This window comes from Micropterus salmoides, unplaced genomic scaffold, assembly GCF_014851395.1.
Source record: "Micropterus salmoides isolate LMB-PRFRI ecotype aquatic unplaced genomic scaffold, ASM1485139v1 Ms_hic_scaffold_21, whole genome shotgun sequence".
Taxonomy (NCBI): Eukaryota; Metazoa; Chordata; class Actinopteri; order Centrarchiformes; family Centrarchidae; genus Micropterus; species Micropterus salmoides.
The window spans coordinates 9916796-9944606 of NW_024041262.1; the positions used below are offsets into that span (position 1 = coordinate 9916796).

At 40.4% G+C, this 27811-nt stretch overlaps 2 protein-coding genes across 2 annotated transcripts; one reads left to right on the top strand and one right to left on the bottom strand.

The window, feature by feature from the left end:
* Positions 1-481: 481 nt before the first annotated feature.
* neurl2 (neuralized E3 ubiquitin protein ligase 2) lies at positions 482-2206 on the bottom strand. Its single transcript, XM_038736143.1, has 2 exons — positions 1190-2206; positions 482-795 (listed from the first exon to the last, which is right to left on the bottom strand). Exons 1-2 carry the CDS (start codon positions 1968-1970, stop codon positions 680-682), a joined length of 897 nt encoding a protein of 298 aa, XP_038592071.1. The 5' UTR covers positions 1971-2206; the 3' UTR covers positions 482-679.
* A 7939-nt stretch (positions 2207-10145) lies between these two features.
* On the top strand, positions 10146-24566 carry tex2l (testis expressed 2, like). The gene is made up of 11 exons (XM_038735020.1): positions 10146-11588; positions 13952-14152; positions 14600-14927; positions 17809-18087; positions 19411-19565; positions 19644-19743; positions 20359-20491; positions 21767-21904; positions 22445-22654; positions 23700-23820; positions 23913-24566. Exons 1-11 carry the CDS (start codon positions 10176-10178, stop codon positions 24090-24092), a joined length of 3258 nt encoding a protein of 1085 aa, XP_038590948.1. The 5' UTR covers positions 10146-10175; the 3' UTR covers positions 24093-24566.
* Positions 24567-27811: the final 3245 nt, after the last annotated feature.

A 27811-nucleotide genomic window follows, 5' to 3' on the forward strand; every position in this document is an offset into this window, starting at 1 on the left:
CTATTTTGCAAAAATATTAATATGATGGAAATGTTCAAACGGCCCCCAGAAAACTGTGAGAATATGGATTCTGTCATGTTGAGGTTTTACAGGTTAGGTTTTTGTCAGATCTTTGGGAAGAAATGTAGCGGATCAGTGTGACCTCATTTCTCACTGCTGCAGACTGATGCCATATCCATTTGCTACAACATAATTTACTTGTAAAATGATATACAGATAATTTAAAATAACACTGCACACAGTAAACAAGTCCTGGCTCACTTTTTTGTAAACTTGGGTTGATAGGATTAAAGTCAATATAACTTTTCATTATCATTATGTAACATATTTATACGTTCATTTGAAGGAGTAAACAGAATTCACATTACTTATTGTGATCTCTGTTCATTCCTTTAAAGGTTCTTGAAAGAGAGAAAGTAATGATAAATCACACCACTAACACATACAGTGTGAGGAGGAAGTAGAATCAAAGACACCTAAGCAGTACTCTGAATTTATTTTATTTTAGTTGTCATCTCAAATGACATGAACATTATCAGAGCCTGGCAGGTATCAAGAGCGTACCTCCTTAAGATTATTTTATTTAATGAAACACAGTTCCATCATGAAAATAAATACTTGTTGGAAACTGGGAGAGAGCACAGATAATATGTTTCTGTCCATTGCAGGTCTGTCTCCTTTATTCGTACTTGCAAAAGTTCTTAAGTGCCTCTGGCAGCTCCAGCGAGTCAATGGCCATCCTGTGGACCATGTGCTTCTGGATGGCCTTCCTACACAACGTCTGCAAAGATGAGACTGGAAGCAGCAGAGGAAGAGGACAAAAAAAGACCATAAGACGGTGGATTAGCAGAATAAAAAGAGAATTTATGAAGAAATAATGACAAAAGATGCTTGGAAAGCATGAATGGATTAATTAACGGGTCCCTGGGCCAGAGTCTATACAGGAAGACACGGTTAATATTTCTTGTTGGAAAGTCAATTAAATAAGCACAAAGAAACATAAAGCTACCACAAAGAGTCCCAACACGACCACAAAGACACACGAAATGACCACAAAGAGATGCAAAATGAGTACAAAGAGACTTAAACTTGATGCAAAAGAGAGTCTTTTTCAGTAGCACCCAGTGATGTCTGTGCCCAGGGTTATTTCATAACGATCCATGACTAAAAGTATCACTGTGACACTCACATCCATACTCCACCTGGACAATTTGGACACACTTAGTAGCAGCAAAGATGTCCACCACAGCGTAGAGAGGCTGGATGGTGGGGATCCCCTTTGCAGAAGCTCCCATGTCCTCACCATTGATGACAATGTGCATGTCAGCCAGGTCTCGCCCTTTGGGCACATATAGCACTCCGATCCGGCTGCGTCTGGCTGTGGGAGGCAGGGCGTTGGTCTTATACAAGTCATCTAATATGTGGCTGTAACGTCCGGGTCTGCTCCGGCCAACCAGCTTGTCTTTGGGAATCCGAACATTCTCAATGTACAAGTCAGAGTCAGTGAAGAAAGTCATTGGTTTGGTGTTGCCTCCTCCTCCATCTCCTTCCCTTCCAGCTCCATCTTCAACCTCCCCTCGTCCAAGTCTCTGGCCTCCAGCCAGTCCTCCGTCTCCAGCCTGTTCACCCCCTGCTTCAGCATCCTCTATGATCTTATTGTGGTTGCGAGTGATGGCAAACACCCAGCTGTCCCCTAAGGTTGTCAGATCTGGGATGGAATATTCAGGTACCACCTCTAATCCCCTCGGGTCCCTGGCAGTCAGGCCAATCCGGAGGTGGCCGCACCAGCCCAGCTCCTTATCCTGGATCTCTATGAGAAAAATCTCCCCAGGCTTCAGAGGGTGTTTGCTGAAACACACTCCATTTGCAAAGCTCTCCACCCGGGTGGCCTGAGTCCCTGAGTGGTCCAGTCTGACATTGGTACCGTGGATGGGGTGGAATTCCATGAACTGGTCTGGAAATGGCTCCATTTTCAGTTTTGCAGTCACTCTCACTTCAAGTAACAAAAAAGACTATCAACAACAAATTCCCAGTTGGATAGCTGTCAGAAATTACATCAAACAGAGACGGACTTAATGAAACTTGCCAGTCAAACAGTCTTGCAGTGGTTTCAGACCATTGCCGGCCAACATGTGGTCATAGTAGAGACTCAACAACTTGCACTGACACACGACAAGATCCCTGCTCTGCCTATCTGTGGGCCACTCAGGGAAGCTTCTGGTAGAAGGCTATTTTTGAACAGCTGCATATGTCAACAGATGGCATGGTATGTGTTTGTGTGTGTTGAGTGGGGGTGGCCATCATGCACATGCCCACAGTCACTCACACGTATCAGACGTGCACAAAAATTGAGGTGGAGTTAGTGGGAGCAACAAAGCTCCCCGGGCCCTGGTGCTCATTCAATTTCACAAACCCATGTACTGAAGTAGTAGCTGCGTAATTATCATAATACCATACGCCAGTGAGATATTTTGAACAGCAGGCCTTTCATAGCTGCACTCTAAATATAGTCATGCCATGCAAATACAGTGTGGATTTCATTCTTATGTAAAGCAGCAATTGAAGTAATATACCAGGATAAAGAGGTCTGTGGAGATGTACTTCGATAATGGAATTATAGCATGAGAATATGAAGAGGAATTATATATTTAAAAAGATCATTTTTAAATTCATTATTTAATGACTAAGAGTAAAGGCTCCTTCACACGATTTACAGTAGTTCATATCATTTCGGTCTAGAGGTATAAAGAATTTTCATCGGGTCATGCTAATTATACGTTGTATAAATTGGGAGCTACCCCACATGTGGTTTAGCCCTCATTAGTTACATGCTAAGTGTAATGTGAAGTAATTTGGCATATGTAAGAAAGGATTTCCTTTCAGGATGTGGGATCACTGATCACTGATCTCATTCTTTACTTAAATTTGTGAGAAATAAAATCAGCCTGACTCGCTTCAGTACATTCAGGGTTTTTGCTGCTACAGCCTTATGTGGTCTGGTCTGACCACTAACTTCTGGTAGCGAATGCTAATGTTAGCAAACTTTACATAAATATTGCGGTATAACTGACAATACTCAGTCACTAACATTAGCATGCTAATGACTCTTCTCTCCTTTTCCTGCTTTTACACATGTTTTTGAGCATTGACCATTACCCAAAAATGTATGGGCCCACTTTAATAAATAGTACTGATCCCAGTGCAGTATTAGTATGCAGTATAATGGATCCCTTTATATGGTGCTGTGATTTTGGAATCTCTGAGTGATCAAAAATGTGATCAAAAGAAGCTTTATATCAAAAAGCTGCATGACCTGTAAAAGCTTGACTGTTGGCTTGTTTGTAAGTTTGCTAACTTTGTCTTAAAGCCTGGAAAATAAGGCAAGATGGAAGTATATTTTCTGATTACTGCAAAAGAATTAATAAAACAACAATCAGACATTATTTGTTAACATGAAGGTATAAAAATCTGATTAGGCTGGGCATGGTTTAAATGCAAAAACACAACACTTAGACATAGTGGAATACTGTAGCACACAAATCTGGCCCCTGTACATATGTAGACTCTGTAGGCCCCCTTCCCTCTTAAGAAAAATATTGTCATGCCTGTAAGTAGACACATCCATCTGTAGTAGTAAGTAGGGGGTTCTAACACAGCAGTAATATCTGTAATATCAGTAGTGTAGTGATCGGATGAGTGCTGTGTGGGTGTTATGCTGCAAAAGAACAGATAAAACAACAAGAGTCATAACATGGTCGTCTGTGAGGAGAGGAGGTTTAAACTGGACTTCCAGTACTTGCCGGGTCCAGCTGTGTATTCAGCAAACTGCATTAAGATTTACTGTAGGACAGATTAGCATTTCTTTCACATAATAAAAACTTATATACCATTTTCATTCAACAAATACATGGCAATTTTTTTTTGCAATCACACAATCTCTTTTTGATTCTTATAACAACAAGCTGAACTGTTCTTCCTGTAATAATTTTTATGATTTGTCTGAACCAGCCATGCTTCTCAGCCTTGATCTCAGACGGGACATCCGCTTCTTTTGGTTTCCTTCGGGTTCTAAGCAGTGTAATTTTGTTTGACTCCAGCCCCGGTCTTGCAGTCTGATTTGAGGCAGGCAGCCAGCTAACATCTGGGTCAGCCTCCTCAGTGTCTATTATCACTCTGCAGGTGTCAGGATGGGAGCTATGAGGGAGGCTTCAGAACCTCCAGGGGGTTGATGTGCAGGTCTGCAGCCAGCTGCAGCGTCAGCTTGACCAGATCTACTAATACATGCCAGTCTCTCTGGTGACCACAGTTCATCTCCATCACCTCCTCAAGTTCTCAAGACACTTGAGTGTAGAGTCCCGTTTCCTAAGCAAACTGCTCTGGAGTCTTAAATCTCCAGTGCTGCTGGCTGTTCTGCTTTCTGTGGTAATAATAATCCGTTCCATTTCCACAGTCCAGCACATAATCTGCTGGCTGACACTGAGTTTCTACAATGAAGCTCAGCATGTTGTAGTTCATCTCTCATCATAAAGCAGGTAGCCAATAGACAGGCCTGTAGCTACCAGGTGCAGAGACCACAAATCAATTGCCTGAATGGATTAAATTAATAGCATGACTTCTGGTACTCTGTACCAGTTGGTCTGTATTAGGCACTATGTTCACAGCTAGTACATTATAGCTGTCAAATAAATGTAAGATGAGTAAAAGTACAATATTCCTATTGAAATTGGAAGTACTAAGTAGCAGAAACTAGAAATATTTGAGTAAAGTACAAGTACATCAAAATTGTACTGCACACTGCTTGAGTAAATATACTTTGTTACATTCCTTCACTGGCTAATTGTTTTCATGTTGGAATATTGCAGTAATTTTAAATGTAGTCATTAATATTTTTTAGTTCTACTTCTGTGCTGATGCTAGTTCCCAGACTATGAAGGCCAATGTGGTGAAGATCTGAAAATAAAGGGCCTTCTGCATGTTATCATTATTTTCAGATCCACCACAAACTTTGCAATCATAAAAGGTAACAAATAATACATAAGAATTAGAGACAGTATTAGGAAAATGGAAATTAAAATCAATAAAATCACAAAACTGTACATACATTAGTGGTCTTCAGTGAATGTCATGAATGCAGCCAGCAAGACCGAGGAACACCTCCTCCAGTCAGTGATGCATGGGGGTTATTGTCTCTCGCTCCGGCTGCAGCCTGCAAGCCACTCTGCCCCGTTCTTCTTCTTGTCATTTCTAGGGCTTCCAGTGTTTTATGTAGGCCAACATGGACGGAGGTAAGGAGAGAGGGACATCAGGGGTGGGGGTAAATTTATTCTTATATATATCTTTTTCTTCTTCTTTCTTTCTTCATTGCCAAGAGAATATTTCAATCTGAATGAATATGTGCAATATTAAAAAGTGCCAGAGACCTAATGGTAACAGTTTGAATAGGCCCACTGCTACACTTGATTATAAGGCCAGTACTTCAGTTTTGCATGCATGCTCACCAGAAAAGAAAATAATATGCTTTCAGGCTGAACTTTGGCTGTCACTACGTTTTGTACAATTAGACAGCATATGCACTCAGGGTGCAGAGTTGTGTGGGTGAGTTTGTGAGTTTGTGCATGCTTCTGTTGGGGCTGCAGGACTCTTAATCTGGATTATCATGCAGTGCAGCCTTGCTTTTCATAATCAGTTGGGTGAGCTGTGATTCTCGGCAGCGCATGACACATCTGGATGCTGGCAGTCATTGAGGGGAGGTTGCGTGTGGCTGCGTGAGAGAGAGAGAGACACAGAGAGAGAGAGAGAGAGAGAGAGAGAGCCAGCGTGAGACTCCTCACTCCGCGGTCCCTGCGCACACAAATGGAGAGGGAGCTAGAAAGAAACAACTCTGACCGGCAGTTTTAGTCACATATCTGTTCACAGAATTATTTTTCTGGTAAGTATATATTCCTCATCTCCTCGTGTTGCTATTTTCTTTCTGCAAAACACCATCAGCGCTGCAGACATTTTATTCAAAAGTCAGACCAGGAGTCTGCAAGAATAGAAGTGGTCTGGTATAATAATAAGGCATTTTACCTGAGACTGATGGCGTTATGTAACATTTTCTCAGCCATTTAACTTCTACTTCTTCATGTCAGCATGTCACACTTGTCTTGTGGATGTGAGAAAGATTGCAGCTCTGAGGTGTAACACAGGATTCTGTGACCGGAATTTTACTTATAGCCACTGTACAAGTTTGGGGCCAGATGTATTGTGTGTATTTATATTTTATAATATGACGCTTTTGTTTTTTGGATTAGGTCACATGCGCCGACTGCATACATTTGTTTTCAGCAGTGTAGAGATCCATCTGTCTGCTCATAGTTTACTCATTTTGGTGTAATTAGGGCTATAACTAATCTGTCGATTTATTGTTTCAATTAATCAATTAATTGAATAATTTTGTCTATAAAATGCCAGGAAGTAGAAAAGAAATGTCCATTATAACATCAGGGCCCAAAGTCATATGTTTTAATTACATGTTTCATTTGACTAACAGTCCAAAACTCAGTTTACAATCACATATGACAAAGAAAAGCAGCAAATACTGAAACTGTAAACAGCAAATGTTTGACTGAATGTTTTGGTAAATGACTGATTAGGCCTAACTAATAATCAGAATAGTTGATTAATGGTTTCTGTATAAAGAAACTCTAGTCAGCAACTGATCCAAGGACAGCTTGACATGATGAGCTTCAAGAAATCATTCATGATACTTTATCTTGTTGATCCCAAAATGTTCCTAGGCAATTTTGATTTGGCGGCTAAGTCTAGTGTGTGCTTTGATTAGCATTTAATGGGGGAGCTTATAATGACCCAGTAGGAATTAAATAATTACAGAGTTCAGACAGATGACCAACAGGCTTAGTCTTTTCACAGTAGGCACAGTATGAAAAAGGAGCTAATCTGCATGTGGCACTGTCACTTAGTTAAAAAAGAATGAATGAAATGAACTTTATGACATATTGACTTTGCATAAAAGAAAAACTGTAGGACTAATCCTTCTCAAGTGTTATATATTCTACTTAATGTTTACTAATTACAGTTTTATTTCTGTTTTAACACTGAGATAAACATATTTTGTTTTCTATGTAATAGCATATATTATACTGAAAGGCTGTACTGTACTGCACATTACAGACCCCATACCCAAAACTTACTTTGTAAGTACCTTTAAAAAAGGTTGACATACCCTGTAACTACTCTATGATTACTGTCATAGAATGTTCTATTTAATTTTTGGTCAAAGTGTCCCATAGGTTTTCCAATGAGTTGAAATCTATTTTCAAACCTTTCACTTAACCAGCTGCCTGGTAAGCATCTGCATTTGTTTCTCAGCACAGATTGTTCTTTTAATCTGCCAGATATCTGTATATGGCCTTATAAGCACAAGACTGCTGATAGTATAGGACTCAGAAGGGTTGTGACGTTACTAATAACTACAGTCAACACTGGGTCACGGAGATGAGCTATAGCATGGAAACACACCCCACCAAATGTTGGTTTTAGCCCATAATCCGGCTGTGTGATTTGTCAGATTTCACAGTAAAACCCTGCATTAACGTTAATCTAAGAGTGTTACTGTTCGTGTCTGATCAGAGGGCGGCACACAAACACCTACATGCACACACTGAGTCAGACATGCTGTCAGGCAGATTCTGTCACTGATTAAAAACGTAATGGATTGATCACACACATTACAGTGCAGATACAGTTCTCACATGATCTCTGTGTTTCATGTGCATTCGTTTTATAGGAGTTTATCATTAAGCATCACATGCTGCTGGATAGGGACCTGAAATGACTGGTTGGACCCGCAATTATAAGCTCAGAAAGATCACTGGCCCCTGGAGTCCTAAAATCATGCAGTAGTATATTTACAGTACCACATTCTCACCACTCTTCCTTCTGTTCTTGACTTTCTTTGGTTGTCCTGGTTTAAACCACAGAAAGGTTGAGTAAACTTTTACTCATCTTTCTGTGGCCTCTGGGGTTGTCACAGCTGAATACTTCCAACAGCACAGTGAAACCAAAAGCCCAAAGCACAGAGTCATAGTAGAAAACAGAGATTTAGAGTTTATCACTTGAAACTAGAAAAATTGCCATGCCATGCATCAGCGTGGCTGTATGGATATCTTGGTCCAGACAGACATATCAATATATTTGGTACACACATTCATGGTCCCTAGAGGAGTAATACTACTTATCCATACTTTTCCGCTAGCACCACCATGAGGCTGGCATTTGTGGTTTTGAGTTAAGTGTCTCAACAAATATCAGATTGAAGACCATGGATTTTTTTACCTAGACATTCATCTCCCCACAAGATAAATTGTAATAACATTAGTGATCCTCTAATTTTTTCTCTAGTTGCACCATTCAGCAAATATCTGATAAGATAATGACAATCCCATCAGGCTCAGTATTACTTTGTGTTTAGTGCTAAAAAAAATCCTAGCACACTAAACTAAGAAATATTTGTGGTAAACATATCTGCTAAACATCGGCGTGTTTACATTGCCCTTTTGAGCATGTTTGCATGCTAATGTTCTCATTTAGCTTGAAGCACAACTGTACAGCCTCACAGAGCCGTTAGACTCAGAGGCTGTATTGACACTGTGTAGCCAAACATGTTGTTTTTTAAAATCCTCTCCACAGTGGATTGTACCACTCAAGGCCAAAAGATGTACCCTAAGTCTAGTAGCTGCAGTGATTTTATATAAGAACATTGGGATTAATTTAAAAAATACAGAAGCCTATGGAGTCCAAACTAGCTTGGCACTTTGTTAACATTGGCCTGTCCTGTTGGTGTTCTCCTATTAGCTTGGACAAAATATTGTTAGCTTAACAGTAGTTTAGCCTGCCTAATGTGCATGTGTGTTTGTGTGTATATGTGTCTCTTTTTCGGCACTTGGCAGGTTCTGGTCCCTGTTCCCACCCTGTGAAAAGCTATGAGGAAGGTCTAATGCCTCCTGGCTGCATGTGCGTCTGTGAGATTTATTATTTATTTAGATTTATATCCCCACCATCCCCTCCATTTTGGGTTAGGGCAGATTAGTCAGAATCCACCAGATGCTGTGGAATTGGTTGAAATTGTGCCACACAGGGCTGTAATGCAGTTACATAAATCTGACCAGTCAGAGGTAGGGTTTAACTTGCATAACGAGCAGGGCACTTGACCCAGAGAGACAGCGAATGAAAGGGTCCCTACTGGGCCTTTGTGCTGTTTCCTAGCTCTTGTCCAGTGATGCAGAACTGCTCTTTTCTCCTAGAAAATGACAGCTGATAATACACATTGCCTCTCTGTTCTGTGTTGTATTTGGCTAGTATAATTTTGACAAGTCAGTAGGTGGTGGCTGTGGATGTGTTATCTTTGAGCTCCCCTCACTATTCATCTCAGGGTTACATAAATAACTCTTTCAACAGCTCGAGAAGACATCAGAGGGAAGGGTGTGACTCAGGGGTTTTATGGCTGACAGTTAGCTCTTTAGGAGGTGAGACTGGAAGACACTAGTTATTTCCCTGGGGAGTTGACATGCTGAATATAACTTCATGGAAACATTAAGTATTTGTTTGGAGATTGCAATTTTAACAAAGCCAAAATATACTCTGCTGAAAGGCTACATCTTTGCTCACTTACTTTTTCATTTCATGTTCATGCGCACAGAAAGTCCTTGCACATGAATTGAATGGATTCTATATAGACATCCAATCAGCCCCAAAAGACATTAGATACAAGCCAGAGTTGCCCTAGTTTGTGCAACATTTCGGGGAGACAGACTGTCTTGTCTATTTTTGCATGCCTCTAAAACTCCTTCAGTATGTGGAGCGACAGCTATGGGAGAGGTGCTTACTTGGATCTGATTCAGGCTCACTAGTCTTCAGATTAATGTAGATTTCCGCAACTCTTCAGAGCGGAACTATGTGACATTCACACATTAATGCGTAGTTGGCACTGGTATACAGTTTCTGTGAAAATGAGGCACAGGCGTAGAAAAGATTCCCTCTCTCTCTATGACTCATTCCCTGGTTGCTTATATTTGTTCTGCCTCCGAGGCTTAATAATGTAGCTGACCACATTCTTTATTTATTCTCTTTCAGTGACTCTTAGGTGCCTTGGCTGAGCAATATAATGTAAAGAAATGGCAGAGAGTGGAAGTAATGAGGACAGAAAACACGAGGATAAAGGAAGAAGAGTTGCCAGGCCTCTTCAGGAGCCCCACAGCCCGGCTCTTGGCTTCTCCCCAGTCGGCGCCTCCTCCCTTGGGACCAAGAGGCATCTCCCTCGAGGGATTGTGATCCAGCTGACTGGGACAGAGGGAGAATGGGACAGTCTGGATGACAGTGAGCTCATTTTCTCCCTTGACCACGATGACGACAACCCCTCTATATCTCTCCCCAAGGAGAGGCAGCTTTCTGTTGAGGATGACAGAGGGTTGCAGTCCCAAGCTTTCCATGTCCCTCTTTCTCCCTCGTCCCCGGGCTCTCTGGGCAACTGCTCCACCACTGGGCCCAGCTTCCTCTCACCAGGCCCTTCTTCACCCACCCACCGACCACTTGCGAGCCTGGTCAAGTCTCTCTCCACAGAGATGGAGCTCAAAGAAGGCTCCACTCTCAGACCTAAGCCCCTTCTCAGCCTCGTAAAGTCGATCTCCACGGAGATTTCTCGCTCAGAGCCCGAGGTGTCGCAGTCAAAATCAGACTCCCGCCTCAACCTCCACCTGTGGAAGCAGCTTACCCAACCAAAAGGCCGCAGCAATGGGGACTCTCGCACTGCACCCCCTTCTCCTAGCGCACTCTCCCCTAGTGGAGAGGGTCTGAAAGGGGGCTTCTTCAAAATGGAGTTAGAGGACACCAAGAGGAAGCTCTCGGAGGCTGTGCACGAGCCTCTGAGCAGCATGTTCAGTAAGATCATGAGAGAGGAGAGCACAGGCAGCCCCAAAAACCAGGGTAAGACCCAAGGGGCTCATCCTCTGGTAGGCTCCAGAGGTTTGGGGCGTGAAGGTAGCACAGACACAGTTCTTTCTGAGTCTCCTGTGAGGAACACTAGAAAAACAGATGCTGATGTTTTGCCTGTGTTTGACTGGCCGTCTGTTAGACATCCTGAACGACGCCAACGTAGCCTCTGCCCCGTGCATCACCACAGAACACATCACAAGGATGAGGAGCTGGAAATATGTACAGACGGTGACATAATGCAAGTATTAGCCATTGAGACTCGTGGGCAGGCGAGGAGAACACCTGCTGGACCTCAAGTCCTTGCAGCTTCCCTGGTTAGGACTTCTCCTCTTTCTCAGCGCCCTCATCCTCTGCCACGTATGAGTTTATTCTGTGTGGCAGTGCTGTCCTATGGCTATTTCACCCTACCTCTCAGTCCATACTTCTCTGGCCTGGCTCTGGGATTAGCATCGGGCTTCTTGCTAGGATTGTTCCTCATTAGGATGGGTTCCTCTGGTTCTCCCTGCTCAGATCCTCCAAACAGACCAGCACAGACTCTGTTGGGAGAGAGTATTCTGACAGATGGCACTGTGACCACTGAGCCTGACATCCTGAAGGTAAATGGATGAGTCGTTAAGGAGGAAAATGTCACATTTTTCTTCTCACCTTATATTCAGCCACCTCAGTCTCATTCCAACACTCACACATTTCTCAACAGGTCTTCCATAAATAACATCTGAGACAGATTACTTACAGGGGTCTATAGACTTTGAATTAAATTTTTTTTGTTCCACCAAAGTGTTCCACTTGTTTCTTAAAGGAATAGTCATTTTGGGAAATGTGCAGTTAGATGAGAAAATCAATACCACTCTAATATCTGTCCGTTAACTATAAGACTGGAGCCAGCAGCCGGTTAGGTTCACTTAGCACAATGACTGGGAACAGAGGAAATAGCCAGCCAATAGTCAGTACAAATGTTAATGGATGTAAATATGGCTGTTTTTAGTTGTTACACTCTCCTTACTGGTCCATACACACCTGATGTTTTCGTCTGCCAGCCTCAGTGGACATTTAAGTCACATATTTCATGTACATCATGAAATATTGGCTAAATCAGATACCATTACACCACGTCACATTTTGCTATCGATACACCAACTTTTCCACCTCTGCCAAAAGTAAAAACTGCAATAGTCCAACACATTTCTGGCATTTCCAAATTAACAGTTAATAAAAAAAGGTTTTTATGTGCAAACTGAAAATGCGCATAAAAACAGGTGGATGAAAATGCACTTATAGCTACAGTACATTGTTACAGTTATATGTTATATGTAATGAAATGGCCAGCGTGGGTTTCTGACCATAGCAACTTCAAAATGAATACACCTTACCAACCAGCCTTCCTACAATCTAGAAATTGTCTATTATTAAGTGAAAAAAGGTTCAAAACTAATTGAAACTTAAAATCTGTTTGACCGTGCCCTACTGTAACAACGTAACTGCAGACCACTCCGACTTGCAGCCTTTCAAAAAACACAAGCTGTGTACAAAGTCAATAGAAAATTGATTTGGTGAAAGTGATTTCTGAATGCACTTTAAAAGCATGTTTAAATGCTACTCCAAATGCAGTAACAGTACTTTTAATAAGTTTTCACCCATGGTAATTTGTTCTAATATAGAACTGTGTCAAATCAGTGACTCACTCCAGCTCCTCCGCTGACTGTTTCCTTCACAGATTAAAGCTTTTGAAAGTGGCATGCAATTACATAAGTTGCCCACAATGGAATTAAAACCTTCAATATTCAAAACTGCCAGAGCTGCAGTGGTAATTACTGTTCCTCCTGGCTTGACACAGGGCAAACAGAGAGGAAAGCTACCACCCAGACACTGTCAGTTCCAAAGGCAATTAGTGTGGGATACAGGCAGGATGACGCGTGCGAGGGGGGTATGGAGGGTGAAGAGTGGTGTTGATGGAGCATCAAGAGATTATTCCCTTGTTTGATTTTTAGTAGTTTGGTTTCAGTCTGGGGGCTGTTAACATGTGAAAAGCAAAGTATTAGCAAAGAGCAAAGTTTTAAGCTTAAAATTTCTTCTTTATTTAACAGGATTATTTAGCAAATTCACACTAAATATGCTTTTATGACTATCAAAAAGTTTTCAAGCTTTGTAATTTATGTTGACCTACTGTAAATCCAGATGTAAAAGAAATCGTTTGAGATTGTGGAAACTTTGCTTTCTTGGTGAGATTTAGATGAGAAGACCAATATCACTCTGTATGCTAATTATGTAGCTAGAGACAGGGGATGTTAGCTTAGCAAGACTGGAAATAGAGTTACTACGTAATGCTGTGCAACTTAGCCAAATAGCGAATACGCATGTTTCCCAAAATGGTGAACTGTGACATGAATGTCTTGTGTATATGAAGCTCATGGGTTGATTTGCTCTTAGTTCAGTTTACTAGGATGAGTTTACTCTAACCGGAACCCTGGGTCTAACCCTAACTATTACCATCTGTAATCTAAAGCCTCTACTTGCTAGAGTTTGCTGACAGAAGTGTGAAGCCAGGAATGATGTGTTGCCTGGCAAGCCAAATCCAGGACACAATGTGCCTTTTTCTTTTTTCTTTTTTTTTTACATATTCTCTAGCACCAGCATTATTATGGATGACTACTCCTCTAAACCCGCAGGCAGACTCGCCTTCTGTACTGCATTTGCACTACAACTAAATTTACCATAAAATTAACTGATGTTGAAATCCACTCAGGTGAATTTACATGACTTTGATAGTTTGGACCAACCTCCTCAGATCTGTCACTAAAACTGTCACTGAAAACGACACATTCATAATCACATTTACTTTTTACTGTATACTAATAACATGAGTTTCAAGAGTAAAACAATTCCAGATCAAGTATTTATTACTCACTTGAAACTTGAGCATTGTGTTGATTGAAATAACACTTACTTACTTCCTTTTCAGGGCTGGATGAATGAGATACATGATTATGACCCAGAAATCTACCACCCAGCTATGACTCACTCCGTGTTTGCTACCCTGGAGGGCACCTGTCTCCGCCTGGACTCGCCGCGTACCAACATTAGCCGGAGGGCCACATACGATGAGAGAGTTCTTGAGGCCACGTTTGTCAAGTCACGCTCCTTTCAGCTTGCAAAGAGCAAAGTATGTTGACTGCCCAAGTAATCGTGTTAAGGGATTATTTGTTCTATATCTGAGGCTGTTGTATTTTCTTTAAAGACTCAATATATTTTGTTATTCTTGTGATGTTCCGTACAAGATCAAGAAAATAGGAACTACACTGTATACTTGATATTGCAAAATAATACTTAAATAATAACTCAGTTTCCTATGGATAAAAAAATGCTATGATAACAGCTCTGTGAGGCTATATTTACCATGAATGTCTGAATTTGCTAGAAATGCCTGAGAGAAAATAAACAAAGGTGGAGAAAAGCATATTTGAAATAAAGGCTAAGTGGCAGGAAAAAAATAATGGTTAAACTCTTCAGCCTTAATTAATAATTCATAAATGGGACATCTGACTGCTTTTCCCATTTAACAATTGTTGTTTGCTTTGACTCAACAAAACTCTGCTATTGTTCCCCAAAGGTATTCCTGCTGCCATCTTTGTTGGCTCGGAAGAGGGTGTGGAACCCAAAGTATCCCATCTGCATCCAACTGGCAGGGAGCGCAAACTCTCTGGGGGATGAGGGAGGAAGGTTTGAGGAGAGTCAGGAAGAGGAGCCAGCTGAACCGGGGAGTCCAGAACAAAGTTCCTCCAAACACGTCCCGCAGCTTCCCACCACTCTTTACCTCTTCGGCCGCACAGGACGAGAGAAAGAAGAGTGGTTTCGTCACTTCCTGTTTGCATCCATGGATGCAGAGAATGAACCGGAGAGGGACAGACAGAGGCCTGGCAGATGTGTGTCCAGATCTGGTATGAGTGATAAAATGTTGGGTAATGCATTAGAGAAGAGATGGCTTCCAGATAAGTCATCTATACAAATGCCATATATGTGTGGATTATGGATTACATGCTCCAATTCTTTGCATTTCAAAGCCAATCCCTTTCGAGGGAGCACATAGATAGTTAGTTGGTGAGGCACCAGCTTTGTTTTGCATTAGTTAGGAGCACTATATAAAACGACTGAGAGAGGAGAGGTCAAAACACCAACAACACTCGTAGTATATATACAAACTAAAGTTCATTTATTTCAGTAATTCAACTTAAATGGTGAAACTAATATATTATATAGATACATTACATGTAAAGTGAGATATTTCAAGCCTTTATTTGATTTATATTTTGCGTACATCTTATGAAAACCCCAAATTCAAAAAGAAAATTAGAATATTACATGAAATCAATAAAAAAAAAAGATTTTAAATACAGAAATGTCAGCCGTCTGAAAAGTAAAATCATGTATATGTACTCAGTACTTGGTTTGGGCCCCTTTTGCATGAATTACTTCCTCAGTGCGGCATGGATGCTATCAGCCTGTGGCACTGCTGAGGTGTTATGGAAGACCAGGATGCTTCAATAGCGGCCTTCAGATCTTCTGCATTGTTCGGTCTCATATCTTTCATCTTTCTCTTGGCAATGCCCCATAGATTCTCTATGGGGTTCAGGTCAGGCGAGTTTGCTGGCCAATCAATCAGTAATCCCATGGTCATTGAACCAGGTTTTGGTACTTTTGGCAGTGTGGGCAGGTGCCAAGTCCTGCTGGAAAATGAAGTCATAATCTCCATAAAGCTCGTCTGCTGAAGGAAGCATAAAGTGCTCTAACATGTCCCGGTAGACGGCTGCGCTGACTCTGGACTTAATAAAGCACATTGGACCAACACCAGCAGATGACATGGCTCCCCAAACCAACACAGACTGGAAACTTCACACTGGACTTCAAGCATCTTGGATTGTGTGCCTCTCCATTCTTCCTCCAGACTCTGGGACCTTGGTTTCCAAATGAGATGCAAAATTTGCTCTCAGCAGAAAAGAGGACTTTGGACCACTGAGAAACAGACCAGTTCTTTTTTTCTTTAGCCCAGGTAAGACGCTTCTGATGTTGTTTGTTGTTTGACAAGAGGAATACAACATTTGAAGCCCATGTCCAGGACCTGTCTGTGTGTGGTGGCTCTTGATGCAGTAACTCCAGCCTCAGTCCCTCCTTGTGGAAGGTGTCAATGATGGTTTTCTGCACAACTGTCAGGTCAGCAGTCTTCCCCATGATTGTGAATTTCACTGAACCAGACTGAGAGGCCAATTAAAAGCTCAGGAACCCTTTGCAGGTGTTTTGGATTAATTAGCTGATTAGAGTGTGACACTTTGAGCCTACAATACTGAACCTTTTCACAATATTCAAATTTTCTGAGATTTTGAATTTGGGGTTTTCATAAGCTGTAAGCCATAATCATCGAAATTATATCAAATAAAGGCTTGAAATATCTCACTTTGCATGTAATCAGTCTATATAATATATTAGTTTCACCTTTTAAGTTGAATTACTGAAATAAATAAACTTTTGCACGATATGCTAATTTTTCGAGTTTCACCTGTATATAGTAGAACAAGCTTACTGTTAGACCAATATGTTTTTCTCATGGCCTTCCACAAGGTTATCATGAAACGCATTACAAACAAATTAACTGATTAATTGGTTTAGTGATTTTAAGGAAGAGTTAGATGAGAAGACTTAAACCACTTTAATGTCTGTGCATGTCTGTCCAGGCTGGAGCCAGGAGACATTTAGTTTAGCTTAGCAGACTGAAGATATGGGGAAATAGGTAGCCTGGTATCCAAAGGTAACAAAATTGCAGTCTTTTGATGGATCTCTAGGGCGACGGCTGTTAGGTGGCTAATTTTGGTAGCTTTGCTAGTTTGTCTTGATACTGTCACAGAAACAAAACCGCGAAGAAGCATATTATACAACTGTCTTTTTATTATACTTTTCAATTAAAAAAAGTATTGTATACAGATTGTAAAGCCCCCTGAGGCAAATGTGTAATTTGTGATATTGGGCTATACAAATAAAATTAACTTGACTTGAAATTGTGGTCTCTGTCACGCAGCTGTGTTCAGAATGTCTGCTAGAGAAATGTATAAAAAAGACATAACATGATGTGGGAGAAAAAAACCCTCAGCTGGGTCAGATGCCTCCAGGGTCTTCTCACACACCTTTATAATCCTTTCAGTGAAACACTTGAGTTCAGTAGAGTTTACTTGAATGTGATCCAAGCTAGTCCCATTCTCCATTGTACATTTATACATATACCTTTTTTTCTGCTAATTTTGTGGCCTTTACTGCATCTATGACTTTTGACACTAATTTTAAAATACCTAGCTCGTGATCAAACTTGGTTCCATGGTGTATTATCCCTATGTCAAACTGTTTTAAAAATAAAAGCTTTATTGTATCATCAACCAATACACATATCATTTGTCATCCAAAAGTGTTTGCTCATGTGTGACAGCCACAGAGTGGATGAACGTCATTAAAGGGACTTTTTGTTTACTGTACAGACATAAGGGTGCTACTGATCTTCTCATCCACCTCAAGGCAAGGAAGCGAATAATTGTATTTCCCAAAATGTCATATTATCTCTTTAAACAAGTGCAATTACACTCATATTTTAATTGATTTCTCTTTACACCCTCAGGAATAGATGTTTGCTCTCTTTAAGAATCATGGTGGTTACTTCTTTCATGAATGATCATTGTAACCAAAAGACATTTGTTTCCAAAGCAGTGATTATAATGAAAAAAAGTTTCTGCTGTGAACATTATCTATACCAACAGTTACATGTTTCCTGTATTCTCACAGGTGACCCTGCTCTGGCAGAGAACATTAGCGCCTCAGGTAATGTTCCAAACAGCAGAGTGGGCAGCAGAGTGGGCAGCAGCGACGACGATGCCACCTCCACAACTCAGTTCCCCAGCATCCCTGCTGCTCATGTCAGTCAGACCTCCAGTAGCACCAGGGGCCTTTCACTGCTAGACTACCCCGGCTACATGGCTCGTCTCCTGGCCACAGAGGAGTTGACCCCTCTCTCCAGTACTGGAGCCAGCAGCACAGAGACAAGCCCCACAATAAAAAGAAATGTAAGTCATGCTTGCAGATACAATTAAGCAAATTAGCACATTCCATACATTAAATGCAGCTCAAAGTGCTTTAAAGTATGTCATTAAAAATAAAATAAAAAGAAAAAAGTAGTATAAATGGTAGTAGAGAGAAATAAAACACTATAATAATAACTAAATGCCAGCCTTTTCTTTTCGGTTGGATACTTTCAAGATTTTGCTGTCTCTTGCAAGTTCACCAGCAATGCCTACCCCAGCTTTAATGAAGGCATGAAGCAAATTTTCCTGCTTTTTTAAGAAGCAACCTTGGTCACCCTGCTAATATGGGCTTCAAAGCTTATATCAGAGTCTAAGATGACACCAAGACTTTGAACTTCTAATTTGGTCCGGGGAGGCAGGTTCCCAAGCCTTTTAAAAAGTGTCTCTCTCTTGCAATTAGGACCTGGCAGCAGTATTGAAGCGAAACAGGCAGTCAGAGACGATAGGCCAATTGGGTTTGTTGGCTCAACAGAAATATATAAGTGAGTGTCATCTGTGTAGATATGGAAATTTGTATTGAAATAGTTGATTATGTAACCTAATGGAAGCATATGTAAGGAAAATAGGAAGGGACCAAGACAGCTTCCTTGTGCAATACCAAATGGCATGTTTCACAGATACATGATCACCCAGACTAACATAGAAGCTTCTACCAGTTGTGTAGGATCAAAAGCAGTTAAAAGCAGTGTCAGAGACACCAACCCATCTTTCAAGACGACTGATTAAAATAGTTTGGTTGAAGTGTCAAATGCTGAGCTTATACCTAAAAGGATGAGGATTGACACTTAGTTGAAGTCAAGATCATTTACCTTTTGACTGAGGCAGTTTCTGGACTGTGGTTGGATATAAAAGTAGATTGGAGTACTGTTCTGATAGAAAAAGTTATCAAGTTGCTCATAAAGTACAGGTTGGATTTAGCCTGTAACTACTAAGGATGTTTTCATCTAGATTTGGCTTCTTGAAAAGAGACTTCACTGTTGCAACATCTCAAGATACTTGTTTCTGACGGTTATCTTTAGAATGGAGGGAGCCATGCTGTCATATACAATCTTGAGGTAATTGCTACACACTGGATCAAGAGTACAAGTGGAGGTACAGAGAGTAAAGTGACACTAGCGTAACTAGTATAAAATGGCATTAGCCATTAAACATGTTATAAATAATAAAGTGGGTCAGTACATATCAAAAGGGAAAAAACACAATATCGATATTTGTCAGTGGAAAAACTAGCAGGGAATTTTCCAGCATTTACGAAATGATTCTACTCTCCCACCTCTGTTTTTATCTCTCACTCTGGTGTCTTTTCTACAGTGTACTTGTGATCTAGCAGAGCACCCTGGGACGAGCCAGACTGCATGGGCTAACGTTCTGATTGGTCGAATCTTCTGGGACTTCCTGCGAGAGAAGCACTGGGCCGATGTGGTTTCCCATAAGATCCAGAAGAAACTGAGCAAAATCAGGGTGTGAGCAGTTTTACTGAAAGTTACCGTGTCAGCTTAAAATCACAGAAAATGTTAACTGTTACATGTATCTTTACAGCTGCCTTACTTTATGAATGAGCTGACTCTGACTGAGTTGGATATGGGCTGCTCTATGCCACAAATAACTACTACCTCCAGACCAGAGGTCAACCACAGAGGTGAGTACAGACCTGGTACACTGCAAAAAACAGATGCCCAAAATGCAAACACACATACACTGTAACAGCAGGAGATAAGTGAGAAGATGACCTGTTGCTTATGTGATTACAGCTGAGTGCTGCAGAACATCAGATCAGACGCTGTTATCCTGTTGTAATCTCACAGAGCAGGAGAGCCATTACGCCATGGCCTTCAACATTTAGAGCATATTGGCTTGTGTGTGTGAGTGTGATTGTGTGTACAAATCAGGCAATCTCACAGACAACACTTGTAATGAGAATTAAAGTGTGTCAACATGTGTCTCCGTGTATATGTGTGACCTCATGATTTTTTATGTCCCCACCGCCCACTTCGCTGTTACACAACCGCCTGTAAACAACTGATCCTGTTTTCATAGTTTCCCTGCTATTCCCTGCTCAGTCCACGTGTCAGCTCCTAAAGGGGGATTCATAATCCGTTGTAATTTATTATAAATTTAATTTCAAGGCTCGATAATCACAGTGAAAGCTGTTTAATCCGCTCACTAAGCGGTGTGTGTCTGGATTAGGCGGTGTGTATGAGCTTTGTTTAATTTTGATGGTCTGGCGTTGACCTCTTTGTGCTGCCCCCCGCAGGACTGTGGGTGGAGCTGCAGCTGGTCTATACTGGTGCCCTGCAGATGACACTTCAGACTAAGTTCAACCTGTCCAAACTGGGTAAAGAGGGCGTCCAGGATACAGACTGTACGACGGAAACTGGTAGCCCACGGTCAGTACTACAAGGCATCACACTATGCACACACACACCAGTCACACACACACACACACAACACACACCTGACGCAACTATCCACCTTTATAGTTTTTGTGCTATTAACACCTGACTCTTTAAAATCTCCTTTTGTGTATTAAAATAATGTGATATTGTTATTTGTGTTAGTAGCAGCAGAAGCCATTACTAGTATCAGTATCAATGACTTTCACAATATGTCATTTTATAGTATATTGGTATATACTTTGATGCTTTACATTCACTGGAATTGAGCGGCATCTTATGGACAAAATAACTGCATATCTGTTTGTAGCTAATCCAAACAAATTTGAAAATATTATTAATTAATTAAATTGTCATCCACATTTTTTTGGAAAGTTCAATACTAAAGATTGAACTTATTAAACAAAGTCAGGACAAGGTTTAGTAATTTTTTGGTTTGGCTCTCCTGAAAAGTTGGTCAGATGTCACTTAAGCCCCTCTGGTTCTCACCCTTCAGCGGTTTATGAGATCTTATTATCTGCAATGGCACACCCAGAGATATTAAAGAGGTACTTCAGTGATTTAGTATCGCATTTAATAAAGCTGTGGGATTTTATTGAAGTGAGAAACGGATTTTTTTGTAAAGGGTAAAAATCAATGCAAATTTATCCTGACTTTTAGTCCTTAGTCATGCTTCAAAAACGCCGGAGCCTACAATCCCTATAATGCAGTTCCGTAGCCTTTCTAATTGCCTGCCCGATGGTATCATCAATACTTGAGTATTTTTATCATCTCAAGGTGGATTTCGTCATATTACCGAGCCCAAGTAGCAAGAGTGACAGCCCTAATAACAGAAAACCCTTTCTCACCATTTCTATTGAGCACACACAAACACACACCTACACACCTCTCATTCTGTCCCCTGATCCCTCTAGTCTCTCATCTACAGAGCTGAGCTTAACATTACACTGATTAGCGTAGACCTGCCTGTCACAGACCCACTGTGGTAGGGATTAGAGCCCAGGCTGAGCTTTACATTAGCTGTCTGTGGTACATCTGAAAATTTACACAGAGACTTTTTTAATCTTTTCAAAAAATTTAGACTTTAACACTAAATGCAAGATTCGAGCTTACACCTGCATCTGTCCATAAGTCCATGGAAATCAATTAGGGCATTGTTAAATTTTACTTTTTTAATGTCAAAATGGTTGGCATTGATGCTTCCATTCATAGCTTAATTTTTTCATCTATCTGCCCATTCCTGAAATGTCTGTCTGGACATCCTCCCAGCTGCAGACCCATCTTCAGCGTGTTGGCGGACAGCGATGAGGAGTCCTCCAGTGCTGGTTCATCTGATGAGGAAGAGTTGCTTCTCTCTGAGCCTCAGGGACCAGTTGGGGAGAAGGGATCCACATCAGCTAATGATGGGTAAATATGATTCCCTGCTCCTCCAGTCTGCATGTCGAAGTGCCCTTGGCACTGAACCGTGCCATTGGTGTGTGAGTGTGCTTGTGTGGATGGGGTGAATGTGATATGTAGTGTGAAGTGCTTTGAGTGGTTTGAAGACTAGAAAGGCATTATACAGTCCATTTACCATTTATTACATATAGAGTAGGGATGTGTTAAAAAAAATACTTTTTTTGAGTATTGCAAATGAAAATGGACCATCAGCTGCTGCATTTGTGTGATAATTAAGTCAAATCACATTTACATTAACAGCTACTTAAAAAGGGAAAAGGTGCAACTTTTACTAACAAACACTGTGAAGTGTTACTTCTCCCCTTCTGTATTGTGAATGCTCATTTTTCAAGTAGAAAATAAACTGTACTGATATCACACCCCAGATGGCTGCCGCTTTCCTTATAGATCTCTCCTCAGATTTTGACTTTAGCATCTGAGCACTAAAAAATCTACTCACAAGTGCAAGATCATACTGATGCTTCTCTCCTCTAATCTAATCTCTTACAGGACAGGGGGTGGAAAGACTGGGAGGAAGATTTTGAGGTTTGTGGACAAAATCGCTAAGTCCAAGTATTTCCAGAAGGCGACGGAGAACGAGTTCATTAAGAAGAAGTTTGAGGAGATGTCCAACACGCCCCTGCTGCTCACTGTGGAGGTTCAAGAGCTGTCAGGGACTCTGGTCGTCAACATCCCACCACCCCCTACAGACAGAATATGGTAAGTACTGAGGCAGTAGAGCAACTGAAGCTATAAACACTTTTTTTCTCGCTTTAGTACATTTCTCAGATCAGAATTGAAATTCTCAAAACTACTTGTTCAACCTCCACATCATCTCTCACTTAATTCAGTAAAGTTAAGAAAAAAGATCTTAGCTTGTGGTGTCCATCTTGTGGTGTCCGTCTCTCTTCTGTTGATTATTTGGACATATACATTGGAGTTTGCAGATTTACCTAGCATACTTTTCATTGCCTGTGTCAACTGCAAAAAACTTTCTTTAGTTTGTATGTCACTTGTCATATATTCGCTGTGTTTCTGAAGATAATTTCTCAATTGTAGAAATTTTTTTTATGTGTGGGTAAATTAAATTGTTTGGAAAGTTGTTCAAATGATTTCTCCATCAATATTTGATTTTTTTGCTCTATGTATATTTGGTCATTTTTAGAATTTTAGATTTCTTGCTATTTATAGTGCCTCTGGATTATATCCCGAATGATACTGGATGTTTGTGAGTTAAAAAAATCTGACAATTATATACCAGCCTGTAGTATTTTCTTTAGAACATTTTACAGTGTAAAGATCTACTGTCACTGTTTTTAAACTATCTCAAACCTAGTTTGGCATTTTTGTACTGCAGTTTCTTGCTAGTTTTGGCTGACACATATATATGATATCTGTAATAAAATGATATTAGCAGACATTTCAGCCTGGTTGACATATCATCCTATCTTATTTAATCTATAGAGATTAACGTACTTATTTCAGACTATATGCTGCATTGCGTAAATGCACTGCAACTTAAAAAACGATGCTAATTAGAAAACAAATCAGTTCCCACTGTTCTGCTGCATGTTTCAGTGGTGTGATTCACATTTCTCACATCATCTCCATATCCTTTAATTTATGCTACCAATCTATTTTAGTTGAGCACTAATCCTGTTTCAAGTACTATAACACCATGAGACTGAAATGTGGCTGAAACCAGCAATGAAACAATCTCACTATGCATGCGGTAGACTTGATGATGTGATGATCTCCTCTGCAGGTACAGCTTCTGTGTGCCTCCCAAGTTGGATCTGCATGTCCGTCCCAAACTAGGGGAGAGGGAGGTGACTTTTTGTCATGTGACCGAGTGGATTGAAAAGAAACTGCAGGATGAGTTCCAGGTAAATAAAAATAACAGCACCTACTATGTACAATGCTGTCGTCTTCCCAGCTTCCCTCCCTTCTTTCACAATTATGTTGTTTCTTTCTCCAGAAAGTGTTTGTACTTCCAAACATGGATGACATCTACTTACCCCTGATGCACTCTGGGGTGGACACCCCTCAAGCATCGCAGCATCTGCCCTCTCAGTCTCAGTCCCAGCAGTCCCAAAGCTCCTCCACAGAGTCCATTGAAAGGATCCCACCGAAGATCTCTGGGGCAAAAAATAACTAGTGCCTCCCTGTTGATGATCAAAGGAGAGATGACCCTGCAAAATGGATTTATTATAATTTTATGTTCACAGTGAGAGACGGGGAAGAAGCAGAGGATTGAGACTCACCAAGCACAACATAAAGTGACATTTGCCTCTATAGACTTCAGTACCTCTTAGACAGGCTTACTAATCTTTGCGTTTGTGTCTGAACCAAGAGTTTCTAAAGGTCTGATGTTTAGCGCTGTACGTGTAGGTGTAATGGAGAGTCTGTGGGTTTTTTGTACCATTTAAAAGAGAATAACTTAACAAAAGTTGCTGTAGGACAGATTACTGCAAACATTGACAAGTGATACCTTTTGCAAATGTTTACATGTGAATGATCCTTATGAGAATGTCTGTGTGCGTGCGCGTGTGCGTGCGTGTGTGCGTGCATGCGTGCGTGAGTGTATTTATATATACATGTATAAGCTGCTTTTGACGATGAAATTATTAAATAAAAGCTAGAAAAAACACCTGCCCGTTTGATTCTCGTGAGACACAAAGAAATCACATATCCTCTATCCATATCACATTGCCCTTTGACCTCTTTTATATAAAAAAAACAAACAGTAAAGATGAAACGCTTGTGAAACGTTTCCTGCATTCCTGCACGTACAAATTCGTTCATGTGTAGCATTATCATGGACCTCCCTCTCAGTTTCAGTGTCTCAAAAAAATCAGTTAAACAAAATATTGCTGTGTATTTAATACTTCATTAATACTTTACTTTGGTGTAGCTCTTATTAATCTGTTGCTTATGATTTGACACATCATGCACTGTCCAACCCTAGCCCTCATACAAACATATCACTCACTCACTGTTAGCTTCAGCTTAGCTGTCAGCTTCGGGACTAAACTGGTTCTTTTGTTAGTTGTGTTCATATGGAAAATCTCCAAAACACTTAATAATTAAAATGATCTTTAAATCAAACACCCCAAACCTCTGGTTTGCTGCTTGGTTGTCCCTAGTTAGAATGAACAAGCAAGAAACCATCTAGTGATAGAGCTGAAAACCATCATTAACAAGGCGTTACAATAATCAGGGGCAATACCTAAAGCAGGCATTTCTTTTCTTATATATTTTTCAAATTCAGTAAAAAGGCTACATTCAGTTTCTTTTCCAAAGTCATCAAGTACGGAGCACAGAGGATGATGCTTATATTCTTAGATCACTTCATTATTTTGGATTTTGGATGTTAGGCAATGTCATCATCAGTGCCAATAGCATCCACCTCAGTTTGCAGGCAAGATGTAGAAAAGAACAACTACAGGCTGGATTGAACATGCTCCTGCAGACCACAAGACAAAGCTTACTCACCAGCTTTTACTGCAAAACTTCTCTGATGCAAAGGGAGGGATCGCTTGAACTAAATAATATTAATATAATTTGCATAATTTGAACTTATAATGTAATAACATGAGACATTTAGCAATTGCTTGAACTTGTTTCGAGACTAAAAGCTTGTAAATAACATTATTTGATAAGGTTTGGCTGAAAGTAAGAAGTAGGCCTAATTCAATGACACAGAAGACGGAAAGCAAAGATTCAAATGAACAGTTCGACAAAACGACCACAGAACACGGTGGGGGGAAAAAAAGCCTGTACCAAATGCAAAACCAGGGAAAAGGTCTCCATGCATAAAATGAAATCACATGGGAAAGAAGTGTGAGTGTGATAATGTGTGGGAGGGTGCGCATGACTATGGGTGCACATGTCACTCTGTGGGATACTGTTGAGTTATTTGCAGTGTGGTTCATTAGACATGCACTAGGTCTTTGATTGGAACAGGCATGAGATGCAAATTCACTGCTGGCACTGTGGCTAGAAATTACTGATTGTGTATGCAGGTACATTTAGGAAAGTGTTGAAGATAAACATTAATTTAACCTAAAACTGAAAATGTGTGCTGATCATAAACCATGTCGAGTCTGCAGGCAAGCAATAGAGGGCAGCACCTCTTCATCTAGCAGGGACTACTACAGCACGCCTTCTACACGCTAACCAGGATCATAGGAACCTGAAACAGTGGGGGCCCAGAAATCTTCACATTTTCACATGAACACTTCATTTTCTGCATTCTGGTGAAATGATCTGTACCATTATGTGGACAATCTACTGTAATTACAGAATGTGTGACCTTAAAATAAGGTCAGTATACTTTCATAACTTCCATTTTGCCTATTCTCCTGTCTTCCTGGAACAGCACTTACAATGACACTGCTCTGCAACAAATGCTGTAACTCTTTTCATTGCTGATGACCTTACCCATTACTTACCTGGACCATATTAGACACACTTCCTTAAAGGAAGAAGGCTCTTCTTGGCACTGCTAGAAAAAAACCCTGCCCGTTTGATTCTCGTGAGACACAAAGAAATCAGATATCATCTATCCATGTCACATTGCCCTTTGACCTCTTTTATAAAAAAAAGGAAGAAGGCTCTTCTTGGCACATAACAATAGTCTAATTGTAGTTGTAATATGAATAAAGCTGCAAGGATGCTGTCTAGGAATTGTGATGGGAAAAGGAAATTTCAATTTTGGTCGCCTGGCGTGGTCTGAATGTGGCGTCAATAATATTTTCTTAATTTGGAAAAACTAAGACCAAATGGTCTAAGACACTTAAATAGAAGCAAAAGCAAATGTCTTTATGGTCAAATCAAGCTTGTATATCTTCAGTCTACTGTCTACATTTTGGTTACGTTTTCACAGCCATAGCTGGTTGGGTAAAGCTAATATTTATTTGTCTTCAGAGTTCTAAGCTTTGGATAGTTGCTGTAGCACCACACCAGAAGCATAGTACTCATATTGAGCACATGTCATTTAGTACCAGACCAGACTGCTGTGCAAAGGCAGTTTCAGGAAGAAAGGATGTTTTCAATTCCAAGACTAAGAAGACTTACATAAATAAAACAAAATCCATCTGAATTGGTTTTGAACCTGGAATTTGTGAGAAATGGAAGTTATGCAACAAGTATACTAACCTTTACATATTCCCTTACATATTCAGTACTAATCAAGGACTTGCATGGATTTTGTCCAGTCAAATATATATAAATATTTTCCTTTCTTTTCCTGTGCACATGGTCATCATCTGCTTCTCTTCCCCTCAGATATATTTATATAAAACAAATGAAATACATCAACCTTTCACCATATATAAAAATAGCAGGACAATTTATCTTTAATGGCAATAAAGGTAACTACACATATTAGTGCTAGCAGTGTTCACCATTTAATAAGTTGTCAAATACACTCTTAATCTTCATCAACATTACTGGAAAGTGCCACTTCCTGAAGGTTCCTGATTACAGTAAATATGACACACACGCACACACGCACACACACACATACACACACACACACACTCCATATCCATAAAACTGTTTTGCTGGTCTTGCAGTCACTAAAGTGTCTCTTAAAACACACTTTATCAGAATAGCTTAATGTGAATCGTTTTTACCTTACTGTGTTGTAGTAATTCATACCTCACTTGCTATTATTACTCTATTCTATTTTAATCATCACTTATCTGGTAACGTATCTTGTTGTTCTGGGTTTGTAAAGCACTTGTAACTTGTTTTGCTATATAAATAGAATTTCATTATCTTTATCTATCAGCTTTATCAGCAGCACATTTCTGGCTAATTATTCACCTTAGGTTTTCTTGTCCGTCTATAAACACAATAAATCTTTTCTTT

Excerpts from the sequence above, each read along its gene's own strand:
- neurl2 (XM_038736143.1), bottom strand. The coding sequence starts at position 1,970 with ATGGAGCCATTTCCAGACCAGTTCATGGAATTCCACCCCATCCACGGT. Across the intron at positions 796-1,189 it reads TGTCCAGGTGGAGTATGGAT|TCTCATCTTTGCAGACGTTG; the intron begins GTGAGTGTCACA and ends TGCTGCTTCCAG.
- tex2l (XM_038735020.1), top strand. The coding sequence starts at position 10,176 with ATGGCAGAGAGTGGAAGTAATGAGGACAGAAAACACGAGGATAAAGGA. Across the intron at positions 19,744-20,358 it reads ACCAGAGGTCAACCACAGAG|GACTGTGGGTGGAGCTGCAG; the intron begins GTGAGTACAGAC and ends TGCCCCCCGCAG. Across the intron at positions 23,821-23,912 it reads AACTGCAGGATGAGTTCCAG|AAAGTGTTTGTACTTCCAAA; the intron begins GTAAATAAAAAT and ends TTCTTTCTCCAG.